Source organism: Notamacropus eugenii, chromosome 3, assembly GCF_028372415.1.
Source record: "Notamacropus eugenii isolate mMacEug1 chromosome 3, mMacEug1.pri_v2, whole genome shotgun sequence".
Classification (NCBI taxonomy): domain Eukaryota; kingdom Metazoa; phylum Chordata; class Mammalia; order Diprotodontia; family Macropodidae; genus Notamacropus; species Notamacropus eugenii.
In genome coordinates, this window is record NC_092874.1 from 249,806,090 (window position 1) to 249,820,043 (window position 13,954).

The window sequence follows — 13,954 nt, forward strand, 5'->3', positions numbered from 1 at the left end:
TTGGAAAAACAAAAAAGGAAAGTCCTTGTAGCATAGTTTAAAAAACAAAAACAAACCCAAACCTCATATTGCCTGTGTCCAAAAATGTATGTCTTAGGAAACAAACCTGTTTTCTGTACCTTCTGTACCTCAAATTCTGTACCTTGAGTCTGTCTCATGTTTCATCATTGGTCCCTCTGGCATCTTGATTTGGCATTGTATTGATATTTATGGTACAAATTGCTCTCCAGGGTCCTGTTTTACTTCACTCAGTATCAGTTCATTCCAATTTCCCCAGGTTTCTTTGAAACCTTTCCTTTTGTCCCAATTTCTTTCTGGAATGTCTGAACTAGTGCATAACTCTGCAGAGCAGCAGTGTGCTTGTCTTCCCATAGTCCTTCCAACAACTGACATTGTCATCTTTCGTCATTTTTACCACTGTGATGTGTATGTGAGATATAATCTCAGAGGTGTTTTAATTTGTGTTTCTTGTATTATTAGTGATTTGGAGCCTTTTTTCATATGATGTTGCTAACTTGCATTTCTTCTTTTGAAAACTAACTGTTCATATCCTTTGACCATTTGTGTTTTGGAGAATGGGCTTATCTTATTCTAAATGATCCCACTGGGCTTGTTTCTTTTCTAAACCTGTTCCTTTTCTAAATGCTAACATATGGTGAAACTTAATTCTACTATTATGTACATCGGTTTTTTATCATGAAAGCTTATTACAGTATTTTTCAAAGGATCTAAGGAATTGTTAAAATCTAAGGAATGCACCTAAGCAACTGATCATTTGCATTAATTTAATGAGAAGTACCTAGTTAGGTGTTGATTTCATTTTATAATTTGAAATATAGAATGAAGGGAAATAATTTGGCAACTATTTGTTTGCCTTAATGTTTCTATGTTTAGTTACATGACATTTTACCACTAAATTTCTTGTTCTAGATGGAAAGTGTATGAATTATTCACTTCAGAGATGATGTCTCTGAATTTTATTCTGGAAGAGAATAAAAAAAAATTTGCCTTGCCAAGACAAACCAAATTTTTTTCATCTATTAGGCTTTATTTTAGAATTAAATATTTATTCCACATATCAACAGAACAATGATAAGCCCATGTTTGAATTTATAAATGGCACTTTTGTAATATGTGATTATCTGGATGGTATAAAGTATTTATGTCCTCCATGGAGTCATAATAATTCTTTCCTTTTAAAGCATCAGAATTTTGAAGAACAGATGCAAGGCATGAAGACACAGTTAATTCAGCTAAGTACCTTACTTCGCTTGCTGGATAGTGGATTTTGCAGTTACTTAGGTATGTTATGTGAGTCAAAACTATTTCCTAATTTTAGTAGGTTGTTAACAAAAAAAAAAAATTTAAGGAGCTCTTAAGAAAAAAAGGCTCTAACAGTTTTACAGATGTCTTTGGAAAATGATTGATTGGAATGGAATCATCTTTTTATAATTGTAGTCTGGAAAAAAATAGTGATTCACTGAATGAAATGTGTTTATATATGTGTGTGTATACATATGTTTGCATTCACACACAGGTACATTCATATGTATGTACATGGATCGAATCGATTCTCTGAATCGAATTCTAACCCTAAACTGATTTTTTCCCTTTTCTAATTTAGCCTATGAGTTTTCATTGTTTGATAACTACTAATACATGTTTAAGTACACTACTCTTTTAATGGCCTAGACTAAATATGTCAAAAGTTTCATAGAGAGCACTGTAATGTGTTATAGTGTCATATATGCCACAACTGCATGCTTTTTGTTTTTAAAATAACTGTTTTTTCCTTTCTTTTTAGAATCTCAAGACTCAGGATACCTCTATTTTTGTTTCCGTTGGCTTCTAATTAGATTCAAAAGGGAATTTAGCTTTCTAGATATTCTTCGATTATGGGAGGTAACAAACTGTATTTTACTTACTGACCCTTCAGTTCTATTATCCAGAGAAACAAACTTTGTTTTGTAGAGTGCAACTGGAATTTTCTGGTGTTTTTGAATGTTAAGGTTTTACATTTGCAGTCTTTCCTTCTACATCACTAATCTGCCCATGGAAGTATGAGGCTCAGAGTCATCCAAGATGTTTTGGAGTCCCTGGGTGTACATCCAAAATCCATCAGAGACTGGAGGGAGGGGAAGGTAGTGTCAGGCATACCCTGGAACCATCTCTTCTGATCAGGAGCTGCTCAAGCTATGAACAAGTGCCTTGGGAGGGCTTCATCCCAAGAAGTTTAACAAATCTTGGCATAGACCCGAGTACTTTGTGTTCCAGAGTCCTTGGAGGCTCTTAAACAGATGAGCTCATGGGATAGCAGTGACACTCTAAGTCAAGGTGGCTGCTTGTTCAGCTGTGCGCAGGAGATACCCAGTGATGTCTGGATTAAAATATATTTTAAAGTATACTGGATTGATATATATTTTAAAGGAAGATTTTAAAATCCAGAGGATTAAAGTTTTTTGCATTCATCTTTTTACACTGAACAAATGGCATAATGTCAAGTTATCTTTAAGTATAGAAGCAAACCAAAAAGAAGCATAGAGGATATCTTCAACAAAAAGTGGGAAAATTAATAAGTCCATTGTGAGAATAGTAAGCCTATCTACTTAATAACCCTATACCATCGTGATGATGCCAATTATTTGTACCAGATACTCTTCATAAGTACTCTTTCCTAGTGGTCCTTGTGCCTTACTAGGAGAGGAGGGCCATGGTGAGATTGAGAAGATTTTTATTGCTTTATGCAGTTTTCAGATTGTTTTGTATTCTAGAATGAACTTCAGAAATAGATTTGATATATTTTGTAACTGGTATTATTTTTCATGTTTATCAGTTGTTTTTCATGATTTATCAGTTTTACTTCATTAAAAAAAGATTAAGGCTTATTAATTCAAAGGAAGCACCACATATTAGTAATAGGTACTAAATCTGCCTTAGCTAACTAGAATAATTTAAGTGATATTTTTGAGGTTAATTGCATTATAATTAAACTTTAAAATGGAATTTACTTTGAATGTTTCTCGACTCAGTGTAAAACTAGTGAAGGTAGGAGGGACCTGATAGCTTGAGCAGATGGCAGGGTTAAAAAATTTTTTGTTAGTTTTTCTTTTAAACGGTTGGGAAGGCTTGAGCATGTTTGTGGGGGACAAAGTACAGTAGAAAGAGTGAATTTAAAGGTGAGAGAGAAGGAATAATTACAGAGCTGTGCCCCCCAAAAAGGTGGGAGAGCCTGGAGGCCAGAGTATAAGTTGAGGGGCTAGGCTTAGCAGGGAGGAATAGCAGTGATGTGAATAATTTTAATAATACTATCTAGCATTTATAGAGTGTCAGGCACTGTGCTGGATGCTTTATGATTATTATCTCATTTAATCCTCACAACAACCCTGGGTGCTATTATTATCCTCATTTTACAGTTGAGGAAACTGAGGCAAATGGAAGTTGTGAATTTCCCAGGGTCACACAGTAAGTGTCTAAAGCCAGATTTGAACTCAGGCTTTCCTGATTCCAGGCCCAGCACTCTACTACTACATTCTATCAATCCACCTAGCTCTAATAGTTATATGTTTGATTAAAAGAAATAGTCATATTTAATTAAAATACATAGTCATTGTATCACTCTAGAAAATAGCTTTTTAAAGGTTAGACTACTGAACTGGACTTAAGAATTGTTTGTCCATATTCCAGTGGAGGTGCCATTCAAACATACCAATTAAGGTGTGTTTCACCTTTTATCACCTCTCCCTCTGAATATAATATACTTTGGTGTGGATTATTAACTTCTTTTGTAATTTATGCTCTTAGAGAGCTGCCTGGGGTACTAAGAGGTTTCATGAAGTGCCCAGGATCTCACAGTCATTGTTTGTCCTTGACCTCAGAGTCAGCACTGTTCACCCAACATGCTGCCTCTTGTTTAGTTGCATGGGGTGGATTTTTAAATTTCTCTGCAGCATTATAAAACTATGATAATTAAATTTACATTTCTAAGACTTAGCCTGTCGTGTATAGGAGAAATAATTAAAATCAAGAATTTGAGGAGTCAAAAGAAGTCTTGTAAAAGAACCCTTAAAGCTTTGGTTTGGCCATCCCCAGAGGTCTTTTGAAATTTTTAAAGAATGTCAGTTTTGTAGATAGAATAGCATTGTCTCTCCAGGAATCAAAACTTTAGAAATGTATCTTAGAAATTTTAGGAATAATTTAATAATTTCTGTTATTTTTATAGGTAATGTGGACTGAATTACCTTGTCAGAATTTCCATCTCCTTCTTTGCTGTGCTATTCTAGAATCTGAAAAGCAGCAAATCATGGAAAAGCATTATGGTTTTAATGAAATACTTAAGGTATGTGATAGTTTCCTAAGAACAACACGTTCTTGACTTTTAGTATTTAGTAGACTTTTCTTTGTTTCATTTTGGTGGCATTGACTTACGGAACATTTTTGCAGTGGAGTATAAATAAATTTCTTGAATGGTTTCGAATTATAGTAATATCATATACCCACTGGTTCAAATTTAGACCACATTCATTTCCCCAAATATGTCTTATACAAAACATGAATGGAGCTGACAGTTGTGATCTCATCATCAGAGATAGTCTCATTGGTTTCCCCAGCAGAAACAGTAGACAAGAATTTTTTTCCATCTCCTCTATCACCTGATGGAAGAGCCTGACTTGAATGCCTTTGCTTCTGGTGCTACAAAGAAAGGAAGACCTTTCATTTGCACTTGCATGTAACTGTTTACATATATCTTTACCCAGAGTTCATTAGCAATAGGGACCTGACTGCAAAACTCACAAAATCTTCAATCCTTCCTTCCTTCCTCAGAGCTATAGATGACTGCCAGGTGTGTAGTGGTGGTAGGGTCTCAAGAATCCTTCACTACAAGGAGTTTTCAGCTTTGTCCTATGGCTGACTTCTCACAATGACTGAATTTTAGAGTTGTATAAAGGAACTTGAAAATCATTTAGAGATAGGTGATCTTGGAGCGGCTTCTTGCACCTATAGAGGTGACACCCTGCACCCCTGTAGTAGAGCAGAGAAGTCAGCAGAGCAGGGAAGCTGTGGTGGAGCCCTTGGAGTAGTGGGGCTTTCAAGCTTTACAAGAAGATACTGTGCTGCCCATCCCCTTTAGCATTGTTGCTAGTTTCTCATCCTCCTTTTTCAAGGAATCTCTCAATCCTTACATTTATTTTTGTGGGATTTTAATATTCGCATTGATGTCTTCTCCAGCGTTCCAGCTTCCTAGTTCAGCAGCCCCAGTTACCATGACCTGTGCTTTCATTCTTTCTCAGTCATTCACAGGAGGGGTAGCAGCTGATACTTTGCTTCTAAAGAATATCTCTAACCATGTTACTCACCTGCTCAGAAACCTTTTGTACTTCTTTATTTGGCTTGAGGATGATATAGAACATTTCAGCTTAAACTTTAATAGCTTAAAATGCGCTGAGATTTTTGGAGCACCCTGTATAGAATTTCTGCAGCCTGATAGTAAAATTCTTTAGAATCTATCTTAAGCCTCATTTCATGCTGTTCTCTTTTTTCCAATTAACCAAGCATTTATTTTCTTTCCCACTCTTACTCCCATCGAAAAGAAAAAAAAAGACCTTTGTGACAAATATGCATAGTCAAGCAAAATCAAAGATACCTTGTCTGTGTCTAAAAGGTTTCATGCTGTTCCCCTTCACCTGTGCTGTACACCCCACCAAACTGGACCATTGAATTAACATTCTGACATACTCCTTTGCCCTTTGTGCTTTTCAAATAAACTCAACCTAAGTCTTCCCCAGACTCTGATTCTTCTGCAGCTTCACCTCTCAGAATTCTCTGAGGCTTACCTTTAGCTGTCAGCTCCTTCATGAAATCTTTTCTTATTTATTATTGCCCTCTGGCTCCGCAGTTTTTTTGGGTTTTTTTTTTTTTGTATGTACTTCTCTGTGCATGTTGTATTCCTCCAGTGAAATGTAGAGCATTATAAACTACTTGATCATTGTGGTTTTTGAATGAAATTCCTAGAGCCTAAAGGATTGCCTTGGACAAAGGAGGTACTTTAATAATGATTGATATAAGGAATGCAAGTGAAAGTGACCCATGTGAAGTTTTGGGCTCCATGGAATATTTGTTTACAAAGCAGAATAGTGATAAGAAGTAATTACTTTTTAGTGTTTACCTATATGCTTTTTTTCATTTCAAAAATATTTTATTTTTAAGAATTTAACCTGCATTTGAATCATTGCTGAAGTTCTAGACTCAGGTGAGAGAATGCAACAAATATGTACTAATCATTTTTTTCTTGGATAATCAAAGCGAAAATTATGTCTAACAAAAAACACAAAATTTATCTAAATGAGAGAGCAGCTTCCTTTTCTTATAGGTTATGCGTTAAGTTACTGAACTTATTCCGTAACTTAAATGCTATTCTTTAGGATAAACAAGTTTAAGCATTTTGGTGAAAAAATATTTGTATAAATTGAATACTTTGGGTAGTAAGAATTTTACCGCCGTTGTAGTAGAACTGATAACATTTTTAGGGTAGCTTATTATGATATGTCTAATTTTTGTAATTTTATTATTGTAATTTTATTTTTTGAATGCATTTTTAGCATATCAATGAGTTGTCCATGAAAATTGATGTGGAAGATGTACTATGCAAGGCAGAAGCAATTTGTATACAGATGACCAAATGCAAGGTATGCCATAGTAATTTTAAGAAATGAAAGAATTTGAGATGTGCAGCGAGAAGAGTTATTCCTTACTTGAGACAAAATAAATAAATGATAGTTTTAGGACTGCCAAGGAAAGCACTGGCTAGCTTTTTGGCTACTATTATGGATTATCTCTTAATTGAAAACCTTTGCCAGTTAAGAAGTATAGCACATACTAAGACAATGTAGCAAACATTACTAAAAAACATTTAAGAGGATCTGAGAGGTGACAAAATTTAACTAAGCCTTGACAAATTATCCAATTGAATTAGTAAATGCAGAATAGGACATTCTGTTAAGTTTGCAGTAGTGAGAAATAGGGGTAATGATTGGAAATAATTAAATGAATAGTATTTTGGTTCTTCATTTGAGTTTTACTAATTGGACTTTTAATCCATTTTACAAAGTAAAATTACTTTTTTTTCCTTAAAAAGCAAAATTAATGCTCAGCAGGTTGAATTCAGACCAAATCATTATTCTGTGTTGTATTTTTGCCTAGAGTATATCTTATGAGAATTCTTACTTTGTCACACTTTTGTTTCTTCAAGGATCTAAACGCTAATTTTCATACATAAATAAAACAGCCTGCTAAAGTAGCTTTGAACAAAATATGCTTTTTTAATCATTACCAAAAAATACTGTTAACGATTTTCTTGTTCTCCACAACTATTAACTTTCTTTACTTTTTTTTTTCTTCCTAGGAATTGCCTCAAGCAGTCTCTGAAATTTTGGGACTCCATAACAGTGAAGTCACAACACCAGATTCAGACACTGGGGAAGATGAAAATGTTGGTGTGATTAGTTGTTCTACACCTGCATTTCAGAATAGCTCCTTGCCTTTAATTACTACCAATGGAACCAGAGATGACAACACGAGGCAGTTAGGGATGTCACAGAATGTCAGCAGATTAACACCTGCATGATCAGTCTTCTTTACTTAATTTTTTAAGAGACACTTTGCTGCGATTCTTTTTCAAGTACTTGAAAGGTGGATATTTATAATTTGGAGTTGATTATGCTTTAAGGTTTTTGGAAAGAAAGTGTACTGTGATGTTCTTGCATTAAAGCTTTACAAAGATTTAAACTAATTATTTTTGTAGTTACTTCTACCAAATAGCCTTTTCTTTTCAATAACATTCCTTAATATTTTTATAGCCAAGTGCATTTTCTTTTCTTGCTGATGAACTGGAATTGCATAATATTTAAAGTGGATGAGTTGGAAATTATGCACTTTTAAAAGCATTCACTTTGTTTACCTAGAAGTCTTGGTGGTTTTTGAATTTGATGGAATTAAAATTGAAGCCTGCGGCCAAGTTGAAAAGTAGCTTGTTTCCCAGTAGAGATTATTTGACTAAAAAAAACCAAACAGACAAAAAAAGAATTTGTTTCTCAACTGTTTACAAAAAATACTCTGCTTAAGTATTTGTGCTGATTGAATGTAGATTTGAATTGGACATTTTAAAATTCAATTTGATGTCCACATCTGTGTTTTTCCTGTAAGTGGAGGAACAGTATATTTTTACATGTTAACATCTCTTCACTTGTGCATATAAATACTACATATATGAGCACTTATTTATGAGTATTAAGAGGATAGGCATATTTTCATTATTCAACATAATAAATTTGACTTTTGATTTGTACAAACTAATTTGACAGAATTAATGCATACCTTCCGTATGAGCTCTTTTTTCAAAACTATTTTCTTAACTAAAGATTTATTTCATGAAAATACATTTAATCCTGTTCCTCATGTAATTTTAAAATTAATTGCTAGTAATCTTACTTTACTAATAATGTTTATTCTTTCCTAATAATGCATTAACTGATTAGTAAACTCTTTAAATTTTTATGAAGGACTCCTGGGGGAAAACCTTAAAATATATGTAAAATCACAAAGATAGTAATCACATTTCTCATAATAATGCATTTTTTTTTTGTATATGACAAAGGTTGTTTGTTTATACCACACTATGTACTGCATGACTTTTTAAAGTTATGTGGAAGTAACATAACTGATTCACTGTATTGTAATTTGTTAACTACTGTACATATTATGAAATAAACCTGAAGTTGATTTAGTGTTTTCAATTAAATCACACTTAAGGGGAAGTTTCTTGTTAGTATGGGGAGAAAAAGGGTCCAAGCTGGACTTCAGTATATTTTAGCTTTTGTATGCTTGAAACAGTCTTTTGAATGAATTGTGGGAGTGAGAAAGAAATCTACCCCATCATAACATAAAAATTTCTTCATCACCAGGTCCAGAACAGGCAGTGATATTGAATATGAAGAAGATTATTATCTGGCCCTTCAAGGCATATTGTTGAACCTGAAGTTCACAGTGTATAAAAGAAAAAGTTTTTAACATAGTACTGAAATGAGCAAGAAGATAGATTATTTCAGGAAGTTGGGGAAGCTGAGTAAACTTTCTATTCTAGTTGAATAGATGTTGAAAATCATCACAGTGGAACTATGATATTTTAGCTTTTAATATTCCATGTGTGTTATCTTTTATCAGTTAATAATGAATAAGCCTATTCAGAGAAAAAACAAACTGATCCAAAGCTCAACATCTCCAGTCTTTCATTTCCTGTTATCCAGGAAATTACTAGAACATCATGATGCCCTTCTTGTTCTTCCTGCCTGAATGTTAGCTTTTTTTGGAGAAAAGGGTGGTAGGGAGGGGTTGGGTGGGTGGAGAATTTCCTACGCCATTTACCACTTAATTTGATTTTTATCCCTTTGCAAATTGAACTTTTGTAAAATTAATGACACTTTAAAAAATATGAACTTTTTTGGTTAAAACACATTTTGACTAAATGTGCTGTCTTTTTTCATATAAAAGTGTTATTAAAGTTGTTTAGTAGGCTCTGACCAAGACTGCATCAAACACAGCAAAAAGGAAAGTGGAGAGTAAATATTTTGTCATCTTGAATTGCATAGACAAAACAAAATTCAGGTGGATTCTGAGTTATTTTTTGGAATGGTCAGTAATTCCAGTTTTCAACTAAAATTGTGATATATAGGCATATGCTTAAGGGGGTCTGAGTGGCAAAATGAAAAGAACTCTGGATTAGAAGTGAGAAAATCTAGCTTCTGTTTCAGTCCTGACCCGTTTACCAGCCAAATATGTATCTATAGGCTTTTTGTTCATCTGACCCCCACTCTCCTCATCAGGAAATAAGAATAACAACTTTCTTGATTGCCTGACTAGGTTATAGTGACATTGCAATGAGATGATGCTTGTGAAAAGCCTTTGAAAGCCTCAACACACCATATAGATATGGAGGATTAGAAGATATTCCCAGTCAAATCAATAGAGTTTTTAGTATTATGAAATAGTCTGCTGAAAGGCTGCTACAATTAAGGCTAAATACTTATGAGAAATAATCCTAGAGAGCTGAAGTAGGTTATTAGTTTTGCTCATGGAACTATCTAGTTCCTTTGACTTTTTAAGTTCTAAATATGTTCTCTTGAGTGGCTAGGGTACTTTTCATTTCTAGGATCTCTATGTTAATAGTTTAATAATTGTTAGGTATTTCATGTCTTAAAATTTTTCACTCTTAAGAGCAAAAGGTCTGGGGATTTGTCCCATAGTGACATGACAAATTTTTCTTGTTTTAAATAGCTTAGTCAACATGGATTGAAGACAAATGTAAAAATGTGTAAGGGTGATCCTAAATAACAAAAATCAGAACTAAGCAAAACATGTCAGGAAAACAAAAAATGACTAGCTGCCAAAACCTTGAACAGGATTTTTAGAAAAGGTGATCCCTGTTAAACCTGGCATTTATCTAAAGCATTTTGTAGAAAATTAATCCTCAGGACACAACTGTGAAGTCCATATTAGAATTAGAGGGAGGTCATTATTCTAAATTTCCTGTAAACTTCAAAAAGGATAATACTGTGATCTTCAACGTGTTGTACCTAAAATGGGAAGAAAGCAAACTTTTTTTCTGTCTACAGTTAACCTACTGTTTTCTTTGTGCTATTTAGCACCCATGCAGTCAATAAGCATTTAATAAATGACTCTCCCAGACTCTCCCAGTGCTAAAGCACTTTGGAAACAAAAAGGGAGAAGACAGTTCCTGAGTAAGAATGTTGAAGTTATAAGCAATTTGATCAGCTAGCCTAATCATCCTAGGTAACCTGGAATATCTCACCTTTTTTCTTCATTTTTTTTTCATTTGTTACGCGAAGGAAGAGAGTATGACAAGAGGATTCTACTGTATTCCAATTAGGATTCATGAGCAGTAATTTTTTAAAGTGAAAGATTCGTGTAATATAACTAGAAAGTTATCTAAATTGCCTACGTCTTGTTTTGATAATAAAATCCTGATTGACAACTGGAAGGCGCTCTCTAGTCCAACTCCCTTAATTTAAAGATAAGCCACAACCTAGGTTAAGTGATTTGCACTAGGTCACCGCCTATCTATAGGGTTTGGACTTGCCTCCTCTGATTCCATTGGATCACACTGCTTCCCATTTTTGCTATGAAACTCCAACGAAAGATGCATTATTTGAGGGACAAAAATTAGTTGTTAGAAATTAGAGTGTATTAGCACAATCCTGCAGAAACCCAGATCACCGGTAGTTGTTAGGTTGTATTGGGAAAGATGTCATTCCTGGGCATTACTTGCTTATGCTAAGAATGCTAAATGGTGCCTTGATAGCAAGAAAAAAAATTACAGCACCTTTTAGATTGCTTACTTTATACATTGAGCATGATAATGTGGATTTAGAATCAAACCTACTGTGTCATACACTAGACATGAGTTAAAACATAGAAGAATGGCTATTAAGATCGTCCAGACAGTCATCTGTAAACAAGTGAAACAAGTCCTTACTGTGCAGATTTAAAACCTGAATATTTTATAGCAAAAGGTTAATAACAAACATTAGATACACAACAGAAAATTATGAATGCACATTTATTAAACTAGTGACTCGTAAAAAAATTGCTGATAATTTTTAGTGAACAAACTTCACTGAAGAATAAATTGATATGTTATTTCTGGGAATTGGCTTTGAAGAAAAAGTTTGTTTAAATTTGTTAAGGTAATCATAACTACTAATGAATCAGTTCCTCCAGGGGTCAACTAATAGGAATTTTCTGAGTGTTTTCTGAGTGTGAGAGTTGTGCCAGGGTGCTGCCAACTAGAGCTTTTTCCTACTCATTTTTCCTTTCTAAGGAAGACAGTTTCTTTAATTGAGCACATTTGTCATTTAGTTCATAGCACTAGTTTCTATTGTTGTCCTTCTTAAGAAATTTTAAGATGAAAGATGCTTTTCCCTTCCCTTATGTAAATAAAACTTTTGAACAAAGCTTGAAATAGGTCAGTTAGTAAAGAATCCACCATGTGGATCAAACTGGTAACAGCAGTAAGATATGCCCATAGGTATTTAAGTGGAGAAACAGAGTACATCAAAGGGAACTGGTTGGAGGAGGGCAAGGAAAAGGGAGGAAAGAAACAGAAGATAGAAAAGTTGAATAGATGATTTTATCCCTAGCTCTTCAAAAGATTAACATTAAAATTGGAATTAATTGAAGTCACTGTGAAATAAAGAATTGAGCTTAATTTTTATTTGCCTCTACATTTGCAAAACATGATTAATTTGTGGAGATACTGTTCTGTGAGCATGCCCAACAAGAAGTAAGAGAAACTCTAAAGTAAAACATCTGACCCCACCTCCCCTGTTCCTACTAACCCCAGAAAAACTACCCCAGGGACTATACAAGTGTGTGTTAGCACCCATTTGTAACATATAAACCTCTACTGATGAATTTCCATTTTACTGTCCAGCCAGGATATACACACAGAAAAGATGTGACTAGAATACATCCAAATTGGACCCACAAATAGAGAGAAAAGAGTCATGAAAAAAGTGGGAAGGAAACATGCATGGAAGACACACATATAGGGAGATAGATAGCCAGGGGCTATACATGGCTGGTGGAGTTCATACCTCTAACACTTCAGAGCTGCCAGCTCTGTCTCTGCTTCTACTAAACATTCTGCTTCCGCTCTTTACTGGGCATCACTATCTCTGCTGTTTATTGGAGCGTGGGCATCTCTTCTGGTTATGTGGTTGCTAAGCTGCTCCCTCTTGCAATCTTCTTGGTTTCTGTTTTCAGGACTCTATCTACTGCTCTCCTCCTGTCTACTAGGTAACAGTGGCTAGAAAATCTTTCCTTGACAAGGACAGGCTAAAACCATATTAGTGCATGGTCATGGCTACGAGTGTTCACATCCAGTCAGGCAACTAACAAAAGCCAACAATATCCCAGGCTTTATAAGTTTAAGGCTATTCTTTCGACTCTTGATTCAGTGCTGACTCTGTATCCTTGGTCTCAGGAAATTATCTGACTTGAAGTTAGAAAATTCCTTGTTATTCACAATCCCTGATTACTGAATCCAATTTGGAGGGACTCTAACCCACTACTCTTCCCAACCTCCCTCCCCTCCACCCCAAGTCCCTGACTGAGTGCAAACAAAGCTAGGTGATGCTAGTCTAAATTCCTTTTATTATTATGCATATTTACCAGCAATAAATATTCATTTTAAAAAATATGCTGCATTTTAGCTAGCCCTTAAATTTGTTAAATACTCTATGTAAGATAAGGTACTTTAGTGGATTGAGCATGGGATATAGTAGGAATTTAATACATGTTTATTGACTGAGTGAGGAAGCTAAGTATTACAGACTGGTAATTGGGACAATTTTCACCTAGTGATAATTAACTTCATCTAGGCAAGATTACTAATACATGCTAGAAAGATAAGAATTTATTTTTTAGTATTTTTAGTACCTCTATTTAGTACCTATTTTTAATACTTCTAGGAAATGAGGTTCTCCAGGTTAAATATAAGCCAAATTTCTTTAGTTTACTTCATAAATTCTATTTTTGACACTAGCAATCTTTGCATTTCCATTTTTTCATATAATTTTATTTGAATGCTAAAATGTTCATATATCTCTTACATCATTGAGTATAAAATCGGACACTATCGAGTGTGTCACTGAAGTAATGTTTTGCTCTGTGGAGTTTTTGGGGTTTTTTTTGATAAAATTGATTTCTGTATGTTAGTTTTTCAGAAATCTTGGTGTTCCTCTGAGGGCACAGAATGTAAAAGTTCATGGAGTTCATGCCACCTCTTCCAATTGTCATTACACCTAGTATACACCAGGTCTTTGCGTACTACCAGAGCCCATTTTAGTACCAGTAGAATGTAAGTCTGTTTAATTTTTGTGGT

General features: G+C 34.4%; 1 protein-coding gene across 3 annotated transcripts in view; it reads left to right on the forward strand.

Annotated features, from left to right (window-relative positions):
* Positions 1–8,775, forward strand: part of TBC1D15 (TBC1 domain family member 15) — a 107,735-nt gene extending 98,960 nt beyond the window's left edge. For all 3 annotated transcript variants that reach the window (XM_072655391.1, XM_072655390.1, XM_072655392.1), the window contains 5 exons: positions 1,203–1,302; positions 1,805–1,902; positions 4,220–4,336; positions 6,597–6,683; positions 7,400–8,775. In XM_072655391.1, coding sequence (XP_072511492.1) covers positions 1,203–1,302; positions 1,805–1,902; positions 4,220–4,336; positions 6,597–6,683; positions 7,400–7,621 — 624 coding nt within the window. In that variant the 3' untranslated portion in view covers positions 7,622–8,775. The remainder of the gene's footprint in view (positions 1–1,202; positions 1,303–1,804; positions 1,903–4,219; positions 4,337–6,596; positions 6,684–7,399) is intronic.
* Positions 8,776–13,954: the final 5,179 nt, after the last annotated feature.